Genomic DNA, 20,388 nt, shown 5'->3' on the forward strand with positions numbered 1-20,388 from the left:
TATCCCCTCTCTCCCGCTCTATCCCCTCTCTCACCTCTCTCCCCCCTCTCGCCCCTCTCTCACCTCTCTCTCCCCTCTCCCTGTCTCTCCCCTCTCCTCCATCTCTGCCCCACTCCCCCCTCTGCCCCCCAAGCCCTTCTCTCCCCCTTCCCCATCTCCCCCATCCCCATGTCCCCCTACCCATCTCCCCCTTCGCCCTCTCCCCTTCGCCATCTCCCCCTTCGCCATCTCCCCCTTCGTCCTCCCTCCCTCCTCTCCCCCTCCCTCTTCTCCCCCTCCCTCTTCTCCCCTCCCTCTTCTCCACCCACTCTCGCTTTCCCCCCCGCCCACTCTCGCTTTCCCCCCCCGCCTACTCTCGCTTTCCCCCCCCGCCCACTCTCGCTTTCCCCCCCGCCCACTCTCGCTTTCCCCCCCGCCCACTCTCGCTTTCCCCCCGCCCACTCTCGCTTTCCCCCCCGCCCACTCTCGCTTTCCCCCCCGCCCACTCTCGCTTTCCCCCCCGCCCACTCTCGCTTTCCCCCCCCCGCCCACTCTCATTTTCCCCCCGCCCACTCTCATTTTCTCCCCGCCCACTCTCATTTTCCCCCTGCCCACTCTCTCTTTCCCCCCCACTCTCTCTTTCCCCCTGCCCACTCTCTCTTTCCCCCCCCACTCTCTCTTTCCCCCCCCACTCTCTCTTTCCCCCACACTCTCTCTTTCCCCCCCACTCTCTCTTTCCCCCCCCACTCTCTCTTTCCCCCCCCACTCTCTCTTTCCCCCCCACTCTCTCTTCCCCCCCCACTCTCTCTTTCCCCCCCACTCTCTCTTTCCCCCCCACTCTCTCTTTCCCCCCCACTCTCTCTTTCCCCCCACTCTCTCTTTCCCCCCCCCCCACTCTCTCTTTCCCCCCCACTCTCTCTTTCCCCCCCACTCTCTCTTTCCCCCCCACTCTCTCTTTCCCCCCCACTCTCTCTTTCCCCCCCACTCTCTCTTTCCCCCCCACTCTCTCTCTTCCCCCCCACTCTCTCTCTTCCCCCCCACTCTCTCTCTTCCCCCCCACTCTCTCTCTTCCCCCCCACTCTCTCTCTTCCTCCCCACTCTCTCTCTTCCCCCCCACTCTCTCTCCTCCCCCCCACTCTCTCTCCTCCCCCCCACTCTCTCTCCTCCCCCCCACTCTCTCTCCTCCCCCCCACTCTCTCTCCTCCCCCCCACTCTCTCTCCTCCCCCCCACTCTCTCTCCTCCCCCCACTCTCTCTCCTCCCCCCACTCTCTCTTCCCCCCCCACTCTCTCTTTCCGCCCCCCCACTCTCTCTTTCCGCCCCCCCACTCTCTCTTTCCGCCCCCCCACTCTCTCTTCCCCCCCCCCCCCCCCACTCTCACTTTTTCCATCTTCCCCTTTCTTTCTGCCATGCTCGAAAATAAAATATGCACAACATCAAAAATTTTAATTTGATTTTTTTTAAAGATTGTTTTAGTTAACTAGTCAAGCCAATGAATAAAAGAGAAATAAAAAGGCTACCATCTTTTGAGAAATGCCAAGTTGCACTGTGGTTTGGAATCCATATTAAGCTGTAGGCCCCTACAACTGGCTGTGTAAGTCACTTCAAAGGTTGGATGAAGGCAACAACTCACCATCTCTTACAGGACCATGCCTAGTAAAGCACTATGGAGGTAAAAACGATCTGTGTTGGATTATATTGCAGAAGAAGATAATTGATGACTTAATCAGCCATACAGAGTTGCTGTTAAAGAGTGTTTAAGAAAATGAATTGTATGTACTGGAAATATCATTGACATAATAATGTGTTATAACAATTACATATAGATTGTTTCAAAGTAAGTGCATGATATTGCACAGAATTGTAGCTTAGTATTGCTCTGGGGTATTGGTAAGTTTCAGTAAGCTGATACTTATAACTGAAGTAGTTTTGCAGTAAACCCATGGAGCATTGTCGATACATTCTTTCTTAAAGTATCTGTCCTTTTTGTTACTCAGTTAACATAGAGTATTTTCCATACATTTGTGCCACTTCTTATATTATTTGCTCTGCATAGATTCTTTCTGAAATTATAATTGTGTTACAAATGATTTCTGTATTAATTGTTCTGTAAAATTACTGAGAGAGGTTGAGCATTGTTTAAATCACTGGACCATCATTTGAGAGGTTTCTTTTTAATCTCCATTCAGCCATACAGAGTCTTTATTTGAACTTTTGATAAGTCTGTAGTGACATTGCTACCAATGAGCATTAGAAAATTTGGGAATTTTTAAACTATTCTCAACTTGCACTATGAGTGAACTGCAGGGAACCACAAGGGGAATTTTTGGTATGAATCAGTGGATTACACCATTGGATTCCTAGTGTGATATGTAACCGATTCTGCTATGAAGTAACAGTCTGCGTAGAGCTCTTGAAAAATCAGTTAGTTACTGGCTATAAGCAGGAAATGAGGACCATTCTTTCGACTAACATTGCAAATTACATTTTATTTTAATGCCTTTATTGTACTGTACATCATGAACTTCTGTCTTGCATTAATTGCATACAAATTGATCTAAATTTTTTCATTTGTTTGATTTTTTTTTTAAGGTAACAGATAAAAATTACATTATCTTCAGAAGCCAACACTACTACATTTCCTCCTCCTCCTCCTCCTCCTCCTCTTTAAACTGTAGTTTCATTGGATATTTTGCATCTACGCAACTTTCCGGTATTATAACTGAAGTTAAGTAACATTGTATAATGTTGCCTGACATTTGTTAAAGATAAATTGTGTATCACTTTGTGAGTTCAACATTATTTCCATTGCATTTACATATTTCCTGAGTCAATTCTTTGTATTTCAGGATCTGAAGAGAAGCATTGATGGGTGCATATCACATGTAATAGGCACAGCAGTGACAAACAATGAGAAATGTTCATTGAATCAGCAACATAATCCATTGTATGGACATTTGCCACGTGCCTCTTTTGATGGACAGTTTCCTCGTTCTCGTGGAAGTTCTCCAGCACGAACTAAGTCACCATCTTATCGATCATCTCGTTCCTTACAAGACACAAGTGTAACACCACCATTTCCTCATGCACAGAGGTCAATCTCAGCCTGTGTCAGTGCTCCAGTGGATGAGACTGATGCTGTGAATAGCAAAACGGCAGTGACAGTAAATATTCCATCTGGAGGTAATAATACTATTACTATTGAGGAATAAATATTAGCAAGGGTGAATGAATGTAAGTTAAAAGGTAGAAGTATGCATATTCAAGTGAGGAGGCACTGTAAAATACAGGCAGCTTCATCTTTTAAACGGTGCCTATAACAGACAAGAATATATTGTCGGACCTAGTGGTCTAGAGGTAAAATAGTGTGCCTGGATCTACGAGGGATTGAATCGTAGTCAACCATGGATCTTTCAGTATGCATTTTGACCTAGTATTTACTTCTCAGTGATGTGGAGATTTGCCAGAAACAAAATTTGCTTCAGATTTCACCAGATGGATGACAGTGTCAGGTTAGGACACTTTTTTCGCTTTGTGATAGATGGCACTGTCATAGTCACAAATATATATGGTATTACGTAACATTCCGCCAGTGCAGACGGTATCCTGCTTCGTGATACATTACCTGTGTTAAAATGGACCGTTTACCAATTGCGGAAAAAGTTGATATCGTGTAGATGGCTATTGTGGTCAAAATGCCCAACGGGCGTGTGCTATGTATGCTGCGTGGTATCCTGGACGACATCATCCAAGTGTCCGGACCGTTTGCTGGATAGTTAAGTTATTTAAGGAAACGGTACGTGTTAAGCCGAATGTGAAACGTCAACCACAACCTGCAACAAATGATGATGCCCAAGTAGGTGTTTTAGCTGCTGTCGCGGCTAATCCGCAAATCAGTAGCAGGCAAATTGCGTGAGAATTGGGAATATCAAAAGTGTCGGTGTTGAGAATGCTGCATCAACATCAATTGCATATTTCTATGCACCAGGAATTGCATGGCGACGACTTTGAACGTTGTTTACAGTTCTGCCACTGGGCGCAAGAGAAATCACAGGACGATGACAGATTTTTTTGCACGCGTTCTATTTAGCGATGAAGTGTCATTCACTAACAGCGGTAATGTAACCGGCATAATATGCACTGTTGTAGTAATTGTATTTTATGTTCAATAGTTGAAGCAATCAGATAATAAAATAAAGTAAGTATACACATCATCTAAGTCATAGAAAAAAGTACCCACATTATGCAGAGTATGAATATTTTGACAACAAAATATATTGCTGGTATTGTACAGCTGGCTGCCTCCTCTGTAACTCAACAACGTCCAACTGAAGTAGGTATTGTAACTAAATGAGAGCATGCTAAAAACCAGCTAAAAATTAAAATTGCCAAAGAATTTATGGAAATTCTGTGAGGGTTCGAGCGTAAATTATAGTTAAGTACTTGGTAGCCTAACCTGAAATTATGAATGTTTTCAAGATTAAACTAAATATTCAAGATAAAACATAGTATTATGTATTGTGTGTATTCTGTGGGACCACTTCAGTAGGCTATGTAGCGTGACCTATATAAATAAAAACTAAAGCGAGCAGCCTTGTCTAAGTAGATACATAAAAGAATTTCCTTTATTATATACATACAATGTCATTCATTAAAGTCATAAAGGCTACAGGACACCATGAATACAAAATGAATCTTTCAGATTTTTGGAACTGCAAAAACCAGCAAGGAATATGTATTAAAGCAAGATGCATGAACCATATCCAATTGGCTGATAACATTTTGCTGTTTGCATTTAGTGCACATAAAACACCAATGAATGGTATGAATTAATAGAACAAGTTTTAAAGTAAGTCTATGAGCATCAGTACCTTCCCTTTACGTGCGACTCGCAGTTCTTCGTAGAGAGAAGGTCTGTCACTTCATTCTTTATTAGTCAGACTTTCTTGACCACACTGGAAGCATCTGCACAACTAAACACTATAGTTCATGTCAGGTAGTAAGGTAGCCCTATTTTCAGCCATTTTGCACTTCCCCTACCATTAACTGCTAGCAGCCAGTAAAATTCGTTCTCTTTCCGAGCAGCTAACCACAAGCTACAAACTAGACTGTGAGACTCTCTCTTCCACATGCTGCACTGTTTCCGTAATTTGTGACAATGCAGTTTCATTCACAGAGCTACCGAATTATTCGTTCAGATGTCGATGTTACTTTCTTCTAGCAGTATAGTTGTGAATGTGTATCTGTAAACGGTTTGGTGTGATTTCCAAATGAAAATATCATGTGACAGCAATAAAGTGAAGTTCCTCTAAGAAAATTTAAATTAAATTCTGTGCCTACACAGTATCATCTTAGTTGTGGGATTGGATTCAGGATTTCCTGTCATAAAGATCACTGTATTTAATAATTGATGGAAATTCGAGTAAAACAGAAGTGATATCTGGCGTTTGCAAAGAAGTGATGTAGGTGCTCCTCTGTTCCTGATTTAGTAAACAATTTAGAAGACAACCTGAGCTGCCCTCTTTGACTGTGATTTACTGTCGTATAAAGTCATCGGAGATTAAAACAAATTACAGAATGGCTTAGACAAGATATCTGCATGGTGAGAAAAGTGGCAATTGGCTGTAAGTAATAAAAAGCCTGAAGTCATCCACATGAGTACTAAAAGGAATCCACTAAATTTGGTTTACAGGATAAAGTACATGATTCTTAGGCTGTAAATTCAACTAAATACTTAGGGATTACAGGTACGAATAACTTAGAATGCATCTGTCACATGGATAATGTTGTGTGGAAAGCAAACCAAAGACTGTGGTTTATTGGTAGAACACACAGAAAATTCAACAGATCTACTAAAGAGACCACTTACACTACGCTTTTCTGCCCCCTTCTAGAGTATTGCTATCAAGTATGGGATCCACAGCAGATAGAATTAATCAAAAAAGGTCAAAGACGGGCAGCTTATTTTGTATTTTTGCGAAATAGGAGAGAGACTGTCACATATGTGATACACGAGCTGGGGTGGCAATCATCAAAACAAAGGAGTTTTTCCTTGTGGTAGGATTCTCTCATGAAATTCCAGTCACCAACTTTCCCCTCAAGAATGTGAAAATACCTTGTTGGTGCCCACCTACATAGGGAGGAATGATCATCATAATGAAATAAGAGAAATTTGAGCTTGCATACAAAGATTAAAGCGTTCTTGTTTCCTTCATGCTGTTCAAGAGGGGAATGGTAGAGAAATAGCTTGAAGGTTCTACGAGTGCTCTGCCAGGCACTTACCGGTAATTGTGAATTGCAGAGTAGATGTAGATGTAGATGTAGATGTAGATGCAGATGCTTCACAAGCAGTTGAGGAGTTTTATGCCTCGCATTTATAACTTCTTCAAATGTGAGTCTGAAAGCGATACTTCCATTTTTAACATTTTGGAGACTCAGAAATGAACTACAGAAGCAAGTGTAGGGAAGAGAACTGTGTAGAGAATAGTACACAGAAGTGTCGGAGCTGCAGAAACCTCAGGAAAAATTTGTTTTTGTGGTGCTTGAAAATCATTGCAATTGCGAGAATCTCTAAGCCTTCTTATATCTCAGCACAGGAAAACTGGGCTACAGGCTTTGTTCAGTGTGGTCACAGGAGAATCAATGAATAAATATTACAGCTTGTGAGAATACAACTCACAACTTAAAGTTAATCTGCCAGGAACAATACATCAAAGTTACCCTGTCAGTATGCACTAATAACACCGAGCGAGGTGGCACAGTGGTAGCACACTGGACTCGCGTTTGGGAGGACGACGGTTCAATCCCGCGTCCGGTCATCCTGATTTAGGTTTTCCGTGATTTCCCTAAATCGCTCCAGGCAAATGCTGCGATGGTTCCTTTGAAAGGGCACGGCCTACTTCCTTCCCCATCCTTCCCAAATCTGATGAGACCAATGATCTCGCTGTTTGGTCTCTTCCCACAGCCAACCACATGCACTAATAACTAGGCACAGAAGCTACAAGAACATAGAAAGCACAAATCAAAGAATAAACAAAACTAAAATGCATTTATAAAGCACACTGCCACTAATGTGTGCCACAAAATATTTGACAGTGCAGTGTTTGTAAACACATGTCCAAAGTGCATGCAACACAACACTACATAAGGGCAGATGGTCGCTACATTCCTACTTCATTCTCCACTGTTGTGTCCAAGACGAAATATATTTTCTTAAAATCCTTGCACATGTCCATCTGATAGAGAGAATGGCCTAAATTTGTTGTGTATTGGGGGAATAAAGCCCACATTATTTAGACAAATTAGAAAGCAAGTACAGCAAGGGTAACAAAAGTTTTTGTATACTGTTGCACATTATAATTGCAATACTATGAAGACAGCATGCAACAAAAGTTAAATTGGCATGAATGTACTACATACTTTTCTACGTGCAAATGATTACTGGTAGCATTTTAGAATAACCTGATGAACAATGTACACAATGTAATAGCCGGCCATGGTGGCCGAGCGGTTCTTGGCGCTACAGTCTGGAACCGCGCGACATCTATGGTCGCAGGTTCGAATCCTGCCTCGGGCATGGATGTGTGTGATGTCCTTAGGTTAGTTAGGTTTAAGTAGTTCTAAGTTCTATGGGACTGATGACCTCAGAAGTGCTCAGAGCCATTTGAATCATTTTGAACACTGTATATAAGAAAAGATTACACTATGGGTTTCTCATTCAGACATTGCATTGGAATGTTGATTGTGTGTGAGGTAGTGTTTTCCTCATCTAAATTCAACAGTGACAGGATTGTGGCTTATAGAGGCTACACCTGCAATTTTGCTGAATGTGATGGTTGGGATCACGCTACTTCCATGAAAATATTGAATATTTTGGTTCAGCAGGGCAATTCTCAGTCCCAATGGTCCCAAATGATTAGCACTCGAGAAGACAGACATGTTGTTCTCTTGTCTATATACGATTGAACAGTCACATCGCATACCTTAAGTCTGGGTTATTTACAGCAAGACAAGTATCCACGCGGACAGTGTGTCAATGTATAGAGCAAAGAAAATTATTTTGGTTTAATTCTTCGTCTTTCCAAATCTTCACTTTTTTTATCCACCTTCGTTTATCTTTTTATAACATTTATGAAGCAGCCCAGTTACTTACACTTGTAACTTTTGTCTCCTAAGTGTTAGTTATTACACTTTATATGTGATACTAAAGCTCTGCTTTTTGGAATGCTTAATTTCAAGGTAATTCCTGTACTATAGCGAGCTGCTTAGTTATAATTCCAATTGACATACCCTTTGACTTTTGCCTTCTTTACTGTTTTGACATTGCTTATTGACCTAACTCTGCTCCTAAAAAGGCTAGTTTGAGCGAAGAAATTGTCTTTTAATAGTGCTAATTTAGGAGAGTAAATTGTTTGAAGATTCATATAACTTTTGTGGAATAGCATTTTGTCTGTTGAGGAGTATGAAAAAGTAAGACAGAATAACTGTGTGGAAAAATATCACATTAGTAACAGTACGTTAAAAAAAATGGTTTAAAAGTTTTTAAATGAATTTGTTTTTCATGTTCAAAATTTTAATATTAGCATTAATTGTGCCATTTTCCTCATCACTGTTGAGGTAAAAAATTCTTATGCCTTTGTGTAAACAAGTACCACTACTTCATTACTAAGTTTTCTCTTACAGTGCCACGAATCCGAAGAGTTTATGATGCTGTGAGGAAACTTGAAAGAGATATGGATGAAAAGTTAAGAAATAAGGAGCTCATAGGTTGTGTGAGTGATGTTGAGTATGAAGATAAAATTCATATTAAAGCACGCAGTGTTACGTTTAGTTGGCAGAGAGGGATTAAAATTGGTAAGGAACTGATTATTTTTTGTTTCATATTTCATTGTAAACTGTGATGGAATTCGTGCAACAAGCAATTTTTTTAGAAAAAGTAGTGAAGTTGTTCAGTGACTTATCATTTTTTTATTGTATTAACACTTTGTTTACATGCAAAATTGTTGTGCTACTGATACTATGTGAAAATGTGAGGGATAATAAGGTAAGCCAAAAACCGGTTAACAGTTAAAGTAATATTGTAGAACAAAAGCAAACTTGTGCTCTTCATTTATTATGATAATAAGGTAATTGGAGGAGTGGGGTAACTTATGGGGACCTGGATATCGAGGCCAATAATTTTTACTAATATTTTGAAATTAAATAACTCAAAAACTTTAGTACATATTGGAATGAAACTTTAACCAAATAATTAGTATGTTGCAACCTCTTTGTGAAAAAAATTTCAATACTGTGGAATACAGTGTGGAGTGAACATTGATTTTTATCCTAAGGACTGAATTACGTGTAATTTTTCTTTTAGGTATGCTATACTTCGACACTATTTAAAGTAAAAGACCAAAACAAATTTTATTCTTTTAATTATTAATTTGTGGAAACAGTAAATCAATATTATTTACCAATTTGTTGTGTTGTGTATTTGGTGATTCCATACCAAGTGGCCCAGGAAAACAAAATAATTGGTTGCTCAGAATCCTCAGAAAAATTTGATATTTGCAGGGTGAATTTCCTAATGTTTAGTGGGCTCAAAACCACTTTTAAAATTTTTTGTTGTTTATTATTCAGAAACACCAGCAATTTTTGTTTTAGGCTGCAAGGTTTTTTCTTTAAGTTTTTTCATCTTTGCGTTTTTTTTTAAATTATTAAGTAACATGTTTCCCCCAGACCTTTCAAACAGAACCACTTAGTTCAGCACAAACTAGACTGGAAATTAAAACCTTGATTACCTAGCTGAATGTATTCCTCAAAGTTATTGCCCATAAATTTTTAAAATATTCAGTTTTTTAACAGTACTTTTTCAGAGGAGGTGTAATTTCTCACACTTGATATTTTTTGAGCTACTGCATACATAGTATAGTTGCTTTTTATGGTGTATCCACGGTGAAAAGCTTCATTAAGGGATGAGATAAAAATATAAAAATTACACACTAATAGACCTTTATGATATCAAACTCCAGTAAAAATTTAAACTTTGAATTTCAGTGGGAAGTTAAGAAAAAAAATGCAAATATGGGTAAGAAATATATTTCATAATATCTAGAGTGTCAGAACTAATGGAGTAAAGTGTATCAATTTATAATTTAAACATGTGAAAAAACACATGAAATTAAAGCAGCAAATGATTATTTGTTGGAACAGTCATCTGCAGAAAGTTTCAGCAGGCTAGCAGACAGCACCTGCAAGTCTTTACAGGCTCACAGACAAGCCTGTACAAGTCAGTGTGTTGTATATCCCCCTCCACCAACATCTGTTCACTCACACTCTGCTGCCAGTGAGCTCTTGAAGTGTGCAGTTTAACAGGGAGTGACGGTGTTTTATTGGTGATCTTATTAATGAAGCTTGCTGTAAAAATTTGTATGGAGTATTGCTAAAGAAAGTATTTTAACTGAAGAAGAAAAAATGCTGTTTTACTTAAGAGGTGGCTCAGAGGTTAATTCAACTTGTAAGTATGAGGAAATTAAATACTTAAAGAAATGTCATCACGTTTTTGGCCAGTCTTGCTTGGACCCTTTAAGAAAAAAAGAACCTTATAACTGAAGGTCAAAGAGAAATAACATTTGATCATTATTTTAAAAATAAAAGCCCTTTTATCAATATAATACCAGGAAAGTCATTGTGTCCAATATGTTACTCTAAGATATTTGTCATCAACAAAGAAAGGGATTGTGATAGTTCAGGTAAAGAATTCTGTGACTCATCAGAAACTATAAAAGAAAGTAGATTTAGCTTGAAAAACCCTGTATGTATCACCTGTTAGTGAAATTGTAAAACTGAGTGAAGAAAAAAGATGTTTTGCATTGAATGTAAAAATTGGGAAAGTGGCAAAAAGAATTTGGGAGTTTCATTTCAAAAGAAAAGTTGCACTAAACCAAATTGAAGTTCTAACAGTTCTATGACTGAATATGATAATTTGATAGAAAAACTATACACGAAATGTTGTATTTCAAACAGAGAGAATGAAGTTAAAATTATTAGGCTACTACCAAATTCTTTGAGTCAAGCAAAACTTAGTAATGAATTTAGTATGTCAGAACGTTTGCTTAAATTAACAAGGCAGTTTATAAATGAGCACGGAATTTTACTTGCATTACAAAAGAAAAATGCATCTAATTTCGTAGATAAAAACATGATCAAAAAGGTTATTAGGTTTTATGAAGATGAAATAGCAGCTGTTAGATACCTTTCAAAAAAGATTGTTTTTTTATGAAAGAAAATGGTAGTAAGGTTCAGAGACAAAAAAGGTTAATACTGTTTAATTTAAATGTACTAGTCATAGAATCGTGACAAGAAAATCCTGACATTAAAATTGGAAGGTCAAACTTTTGTGAGCTGAGACCAAAATGGGGTATTGTTGTAGGGGCATGTGGCACCCATAACGTTTGCTTTTGTTTGTATCACCAGAACGTAAAGTTGATGACAGATGGGATCAATCTTAGAATTGACAATAAAGGCCTATTGGAAGCTGTAGTTTGCAATATTGACAGTTACAATTTATGATCATGGAAAAATGTCAAGACTGTCCAGGCAAACAAACTTTTACATGACATGTTTGAAGAATCAGAAGAAGATGATTTGGTGACTGACAATATAGAATGCAAACAAGTTTTCTGAAGTGTTAGTAGCTAACCTTGAAAACCTGAAAATGCATCATTTTATTTCCAAAGCTTGGGGTAAATTTCTGAAGGACAAGAAGCAAACATTCGCAGTTGATGAATGCTTAGTTCTTCTCGACTTTTGTAAAACCTATTCCTGTGTTGTACAATGGTACCACTGGGTAAAGAAACAGGCCACTGTTCATCAGTTTGTGCTCTATTATAAAGATCAAGATTAGTAAAGGGTCACAGTTTTTGTGTCGCAAGTGACTTCTTGAACACAATGCTACAGCAGTGCATGCTGTTCAACAACAGTTAACAAACTACATAAAACCCACCACCCTTCCATAAATGAACTGATCTACTTCTCCGATAAAAAGCTATTCTGCAGCAGACCTATGAGAACCAGATTGTAAATTGTGAGGAAATACAAGAACTCTACACCAGATACTTGGAGGAAAGGTTCAACACTTGTCGGAAGACAAAAGGCACTTGATCTTTTCATTGTTTTATACCTCCCCTGATAGTGAGCATCATCAGTGTGGAAAAATTGTACCACTGACACTTCAAAATAAGAACTCAGTGACTTGTGTTTATGGTGAACAGCGGTGGATTGCCAGAGTTGATAATATTGATTGTCAAAACCAAGATGTGCATGTTACATTTTTCCACCCACCAGGACTAAGGACCACATTTAATAATGTTGAATAGGATCAAGCCTGGATGCCTGTTAAAAATGTACTGTGGAAGCTGTCTACCCTGGAATATACAAATGCAACTGGGTGATTTTTAACTTAAAGCCCAAAGTGAGTGAAGAAATTTCTCTGTTGTTCAATGATCCACTTAGTTAATTAGAATAAGGTGAGAACAAGATAATGTAATGTAATCAGATGGCTCTTGCCCAAATTGCTTTTCTCATCTCACTGACATTTCGGCTGTTTCTACTGATAGCTAGACCATAGTATTCTGTGAGGTTTTCTGGTCATGATTCAGTGAGTCTCCCTTGGTGGTATTTGCTTTACCAACAGAGTGTTTTTCCCCTATCATGTCCTTGCAGAGTTTCCTATGTACTCCATTCTCTTCTGTACGTGTCATATACATCCCAGTCCTTAAATTTCAGTTACAACACATGGTGTAGCTGCCACAACAGTATTAAATCCTTTAGAGTCCCCATTACCAAGATAAGGAATATATAGCACACCATGTATAACAATTGACCTACTAAAAACAGACTTCTCCCTAGTTTTCCATACTGCCACTGTAACCTTCAGTTTTTGTCATATTTGTGTTCATTTATTTTATTGGTGTAACCTTGATTTTTTTATGGGCATAACCTTGTCAGTGTTTTGTAAGACATTCATAGTCCAGCACTTTGCTTGTATCTACAGACAAAACTGTGACAACTCCATTCAGTGATATGTGGAATCTCTAGCACCAGATGCCATCCGATGTAGCCTCAGTATCTGTAGATTGTCAAAAACAGTTTCTCTTGCGATATTCTGCCTAGATGTTTCAGTGACTTCAATTAGGGTGTTCTGCTAATGTTTATAACAGCTCTGAAATGTGAATGGTGGCAGCAGGAGATCCAGGATACCACAAAATACCTGGGCTGCTTTTGTTCCCTTCGCAATATATGCCATGGCGTAAGCAAGGCAAAAATTCACTTCACTATATTTTTCACATGTTACAGAAGATGTCATTGCACATTTCATTACTCAGCACACTTGATACTCTGCTCCAATTTTGCTGGTTAGGCCTTTTCTCTTATGTATGTTCTCACTAGATGTAAGGGATTTTTCACTGTTACAGTGTTTACATTTAGCAATTGAAAAAAGCAATTCTTAAAGCTTGCCTGAAGCTCTCGCTGGTGAACTTTTGCTTCTCTGCGGCATAATTTCTTCATTTTTATGATTTCCAACAATTTGCTTATGTTAATTACCATTAAATTTAAGAGTGCAATAAATCATCTTCGTTTTTAATGTTTCACAATGTAAAATGGTTGAAACACGCAGTTACGATAACAAGTTTACAACATGAATGCATGTGAAAAACATAAGTGTACTCAAGTAATCTACTTTTATCGATAGAAAGATCGATTGCAATAAATCCTTGCTCAAAGGACAGTCGATATGTTCTTCAATAATATTACACAAATTAGTTGCTTTGGGAATAGCAACGAAAAAATAAGACATTGTAGGCAATGTTTTGTGTTTGACAGTAGTGTGACAGCTAGGCATTTGTGCACGGCATCTGCTGAAGAAAGGCACGTAAACACAAAAATGATGAAGCACTATCCATAATGTATATATTTTTAGAATTGGGAAGAATCATAGACATTTTTAAAAAGAAAAGAAACCATTTGTTGGGCCCTTATGACGTCCAGGTGACCTTAAGCTTTTTTCTATTCAACTATGGTAGGACATGTGGAGCAGATGCTTAGGAGAACATTTGAAGGAAATGGGCACAATTGGGGAAATTGGAGGCTCACTGATGGGCTATACAACACAGTTATTATTATCACAGGTATTGTTCATACCTAGAAGTATGTGAAATGTTGGGATTTTTATGTTTTGAGTATCTGCAAAATAGAACAGGAGAAGCATTTCAAAGATATTTATAGTGTTGCCATACAGAACACTATCAAATGAAAATCAGCGAACGAAACTGGTCAGAGAACACACTAAATGATAAGGCAATAAGGAGTCAAACAATAGCCAATCAAAAATTCTGAGAATGGGGTTGGAAAGGCCGAGAGAAAAGGTGGAGATTGAATGTTCCTCTAGCAATTCCTATGGCTTTTTTATTTCAACAGGTACAGAGGTCGTGTTTTGAAAAGCTGGAATATCATATTTGCATATTGTCAGTAATGGAGCTGGGATCTGGTTCAAATGGAAATGGTGATCAAGCAGTCTTTTTAATCTTGGAAGCCCTGCAAAACCTTGTGTGTAGGGACTGGAGATAGCACAAAAAATAATTCAAAATCGACAGTTCATACTGATGTAACACAAATCAACAGATTCTACAAATTACAGTTAAAATTGACATTTTTTTTCACATTCAGATGGAAAAATTTAATAAATGTGAAGGGTTTTACTGATATTGATAACTGTTAATGTTGAAATTGGATCTTGATATTTGTCCCCAGCACTTAGATACCTATATAACCTTAAACTGGCCATTCATTTTGTGATTAAAAACTAATGCCTAGATGTGGGTAAGCTGGTAACAGCTCTTTCTGCTGAAGTATAATTTCCTGATTCTTTTGTGTAACACATTTATTTATTATTTTATTTTCTGTCCATATAACAAAAAGTTTTCGGACATTGCCAGTAAAATTTAGATTACATTACACATATACAGTAAAATATTTACATTCTTTCATAACATGCTGTTTATCATATTTAGATTTACCTTCTTGAGTTCACAGGGTAGTGCATTGTAGTAAATTGCTCCCATTCTGTGTGGGCTGTGGTCCGTTTCCTTTTTATTGGTCACAATTCTATGAAAATTTTCCCTTCCCCGTGTATCATAGTTGTGTATATTACTGTTTCTCATATTAAATTCAGGATTTTGTTTCATGAACATGACTGTCTGCAGTATATACATGGAGTACACCGTAAGAATTTTATACTTCCTAAAGATATCTCTACGAGGCTCTCTCTTCTTTACCTTGGCTACCGTTTTTACTGCCTTTTTTTGTAATCTAAGAAGTCTATATATATGAACTGCTGATGCCCCACCTCATATCTCAATACCATACTGCAGGTGCAGATGAATTAACCCAAAATATATTTGCCTTTAAGTATCATCGTCCAAGAAGGCTGAGACCCATTTCAGTAGACACACATTTCTACTGATTTTCTTGCAAATATTATCTGCATGGTCTTTCCATGATACGTGTTCATCAACAATGATGCCCAAAAATTTAAGTGAATTTGCATATTCAAGACCCAATGGAGATGTAAACACAGTATGGCAGCATTATAACTGTGATTGTCTTTATTTACAAGAAGCTTGTTTGCTGTAAGGTATGCGGACAGAGTATTGAAACTGATCTCGGTACTTTTAGCTGCAGACTGCATATCACTGCCATAGCTGATGAAGCATATGTCATCATCATAGCTTACAGCCATGCAATTTTGAGGTTCAAATAAATTATTTACAAATATAAGGAACAGAAAAGGCCCTAGTATGCTTCCTTGAGGCACGTCATATTGAAGTGTCCTGAAGTTTGATTTGGTTGTTAGGAGCTGCTCATTATTTTGATAAGTTAGCTTTACACACTGTTTCCTGTCTTTCAAATAGGAGGGAAGTAGTTTCAAGGCTAGTCCTCTCAACCCGTACCCTTCTAGCTTACACAGAAGAATGGTATGATTCACAGTATCAAAGGCTTTACTCATACGTAGGAAAGTGCCTATTACCTTGTCACTTTTGTCCAGCTTATTTAATATTTCATGTATAAAAGATGCTACTGCTGTTGTAGTAGATCTCCCATTTCTGAATCCATGTTGTAGGTTGTTTAACAGATTGTGTTTGGTAAATATGATTCAACTTGATTTAGTATTACTCTCTCTAACAATTTGCCTAGTTCTGTATTAAAAACAAAGGTTCCAAGACTTACGAAGCGGGAAAGCGCCGGCAGACAGGCACATGAACAAAACACACAAACACACACACAGAATTACTAGCTTTCGCAACCGATGGTTGCTTCTTCAGGAAGGAGAGGGAAAGACGAAAGGATGTGGGTTTTAAGGGAGAGGGTAAGGAGTCATTCCAATCCCGGGAGCGGAAAGACTTCCCTTAGGGGAAAAAAAGGACAGATGTACACTCGCACACACACACACACACACACACACACACACACATATCCATCCACACATACACAGACACAAGCAGACATATTTAAAGGCAAATATGTCTGCTTGTGTCTGTGTATGTGCGGATGGATATGTGTGTGTGTGTGTGTGTGTGTGTGTGTGTGTGTGTGTGTGTGTGTGTGTGCGAGTGTACATCTGTCCTTTTTTTCCCCTAAGGGAAGTCTTTCCGCTCCCGGGATTGGAATGACTCCTTACCCTCTCCCTTAAAACCCACATCCTTTCGTCTTTCCCTCTCCTTCCTGAAGAAGCAACCATCGGTTGCGAAAGCTAGTAATTCTGTGTGTGTGTTTGTGTGTTTTGTTCATGTGCCTGTCTGCCGGCGCTTTCCCGCTTGGTAAGTCTTGGAACCTTTGTTTTTAATACAATTTGCCTAGTTCTGACGTTAATGATATTGGCCTGTAGTTTTTAGTGTCAGTTTTAAACCCTTTTTATGCACTGGTATAATTTCAGTAATTTTCAAAAGGTCAGGGAATACTCCGTTTCTGAGGGAGGTATTTATCAAGTGAGTCAGGGGTTTCACTAATTTATCCCTGCATTCCTTTAGCAGTTTAGGTGAAATGTCATCCTAGTCACAAGACATTTTTGGTCAAAGTGCTGATATGATTGCTAGGATGACCCTCTCAGTAACGCCGTGGATATAAAAGGGCTTGCTAGATTTTCCAAGACTAAAATTATGTGGCTTGACATGAACTTCATTTGTACCAACTGTACTGAACTTTGGTATAAATTTCTCACACACTTCTTTTAGGTCATTTATTTCTTCACCATTTTCTTTTAATGTTATGTTGCTGTGTTCATAAGAATTCTGTTTCCGAATTTCTTTATGCATTATTTTCCAGGCAGTTTTACTGATACAGCTAGAGTTCCTTATTTCAGAGGTATATTTCTGTGCTTTTAGGTTAGTCAAGGACATTCTGTATATTTTTCTGAGCAGTTTATATTTTGTTGGAAATATTGTAGTTTAGTATCTCTAAAAAGTATATAGCTATCTCTAAAAAGTATATAGCAATCTTTCATTTTCTCCCTCAGTTCGCTAAATTTCAGAAAGGAGATTCTCGGCTTTATGGTTTACAGCTTTATATACTTTTTTAACTAAAGGAAAGGTTTCATTTAAAGTGTTACTGAATAACTTATAGAAATATTCCCATTTTTCATTCATTTCAGTTGCATTGTTCACTGGTTCCCAGTTTTCATTCCCTAATGCCATCTTAAGTTTAGAATAATTAAATTTTCTTTTATATATAAATGTATCACTTTCAGTTACATCTATGTTCCCAACATCAATTTCCATAGTAAGGGCTCTGTGATCGCAAATGTAGTTTTCTAAGGTGTTAACATTTACTTTCTCTTTTCCTACATTTGTGAGAACATGGTCAATACATGTCTCCATATTTGCAGTGACTCTTGTAGGTTCTGAGTTCATTTGTTTAAAGCTATAACAATGTAATACATCCATATAGTGCAAATAGTTAACACCATTATTTAATGAGTCTATGTTGATGTCTCCAACAAGCAACAAGTGTTTTTTATACATTGCTGTCCCCTCTAGCAAGTCCTCTAGGCAATTTAGAAACTCTTCTGTGTAACTTCCAGGTGACCTATACAGTGCTGCTATAATAAGGCTGTTGTTTCCATAATTCAGGTTTACTGCTGCAACCTCAAGTACCATTGCAGTACTCAGATCATCTATCCATTTAACTTTTTCACATTTTACACCATTTCTACTACAAATGCCTACCCCACCATTTTGTGTGTCTTTCTGCAGCACAAGTTTATAAGTTTGTAATTTTTTAGCCTGTAACCATATACTTCCTCTTCCTTGCATCCCAATTCACTCGCTAGGAAGAGGTGTGGCTTAGTTTCATTTAGGTAAATATTCAGCTGCTCTGTTTTATTAGTTACATACTGGACATTCTGATATGCAAGGGTTAATTTATTATGCTTTCCTCTAAAAAAAACATCATTGTCTACTTTGTGACTGAGAATTCTGTTTAAATCGTCTTTTTCTTTGATAATTTCCCATACTTTGTCCCACAAGAATTTTTTGCCTTCAAAATTTAGGTGCATACCATGCCTGGTATGTAGGCTTCTTTTCAGTTTGCCTGTATCTAATATTTATGATTTGCCAGAATGGGCTCACATTTGTTTCATTTTAATGTTTGTTTTTCAAATCAACTTATTTACACACAAATTGTACATGAGATTATACCTGTGAGGCAGCGTTGTAATAATGGTGTTTCGTGATTCATTTGCTTCTCCAAAGTTTTCCAGGCTTTCTAGGCAGTTTCGTTCTTCATTTCTTGCGATGTCATTCGTACCAGCTACACACACTAATTCATTCTCCTCGTTCTTGTTTCCATGCAGGTCGACATCAGTAACAGATTTCGTACTTGCATATGGTTTCACTATTCCTGTTGCTTGGATATCTTTATAATTGTCCTGTAAAACACTCGCCAAATTTCTGCCGTGGCCGTCTGTTAATAAGATAACATTGCACCTTTTTTTCAACGATTTGACGATTGTATTTTTTACTGTTTTTTTTTGTTTGTTTCACCACTGCATAGTTTACGAAATTCGTTTTCACCACATTTCACATTTATCACTATTGGTTTGTGGTAAGAGGTGAGGCACAGGTAGGACAAATCTAACTGTTTTGCGTGAGTTTTCACTTTGTTTGCTGTGAAGATTGCTTTTTGTAATGTTTTCCAAAGAGACACTCGAATTTACTTCATATTTCGATCCAGTCACTTTACTACAGTTTTCGGGATAAAGGATATTAAAATTGTTTTCACACTCGAAACTTGGTTTACTCACTGTAGGTCACATTTTTTTGCCTTGTGCTTTACATTTGCCGTTCACTGTCTTCCTTTCCATCGACTAGTAGTTGCTAACTTTCGGCAGTACACTCATTCTTTGTTTCGACATAAGCTCCATATTTTCATGCCTTAGGCTGTCATTTTCTCTTCTTAATCCTAAGATTACTGATTGTAAACTTGAAATACTTTCACAATACATTTTAAGTTCATCTTTGCACTTCAGACAAGTGATCTTTTTAACTATATCACTGTAATTTAGTTTAGCAGTAACATCATGTACATCTATACTTGCCACCATCATAGAAACATCATCTCGTTTTAGAAAAATCTTTAATATCTTTAATGTCTTTAATGTGGTACATTAATTAAACTGCATATTTTCATAGTATGCAAGTGCAAATACAAAAGCCACCAAATACAACACTTTAGCTTTCTCAAGCACATAAATCTTTCTTTTGCTTCATTCAGTTACTCAGGCCATGCTACAGATTACGCTGCCACCATAGATTTCATATCACAAAATAATAGAAAAATATTGAGTAAATATTGTGGTAAACATTCGGAGTGTTCTCTTGTACCCCCAGAAACACATTTGCTTGATGTCACTTGTTCTATGGTGATTGGTTGACAGAAGCAAACTAACCAGTTGCCATGTCGCTTTGTGTGTTTTTGAAACTGAAATGCTGTTTTCAGCAGTTGTCATGTTTATGTTTATGTCTTAGGAAAATGTGCAGTTTAATTGATGTGGAAAATAAAAGCCCTCTCCAAAATAAATTGTGTTTGATACAGTTTATTGTAAAAAAAAGTTTTGGGAAATAAGACATATTCGGGTAAAACTGTTAACTCTTTTTCCTGTTTAAAATAGTTTGAAGGCAGATTCATTATTATGGGCAAAGGAATTTTTAGTGATGAAACTAGCAGACTGATGAAAAGCATGAAGAGAAGTTGTTAGATAGAGGTGAAGGAAACAGCAAAATGCATTGTGCTTGTGAAAAGTGTTGGGTGGCAACTTTGAACTTGGCTGTCAACTCTTATGGTCACAGATACATGAAAATCTGTGTTTACA

At 38.0% G+C, this 20,388-nt stretch overlaps 1 protein-coding gene across 2 annotated transcripts in view; it reads left to right on the top strand.

Annotated features, from left to right (window-relative positions):
- LOC126278658 (mitogen-activated protein kinase kinase kinase 4) overlaps nt 1-20,388 on the top strand; it is a 184,663-nt gene that overhangs the window by 131,156 nt on the left and 33,119 nt on the right. For both annotated transcript variants that reach the window (XM_049978889.1, XM_049978878.1), the window contains exons 17-18: nt 2,828-3,161; nt 8,661-8,831. In XM_049978889.1, coding sequence (XP_049834846.1) covers nt 2,828-3,161; nt 8,661-8,831 — 505 coding nt within the window. The remainder of the gene's footprint in view (nt 1-2,827; nt 3,162-8,660; nt 8,832-20,388) is intronic.

Source organism: Schistocerca gregaria, chromosome 1, assembly GCF_023897955.1.
Source record: "Schistocerca gregaria isolate iqSchGreg1 chromosome 1, iqSchGreg1.2, whole genome shotgun sequence".
NCBI classification, from domain to species: domain Eukaryota; kingdom Metazoa; phylum Arthropoda; class Insecta; order Orthoptera; family Acrididae; genus Schistocerca; species Schistocerca gregaria.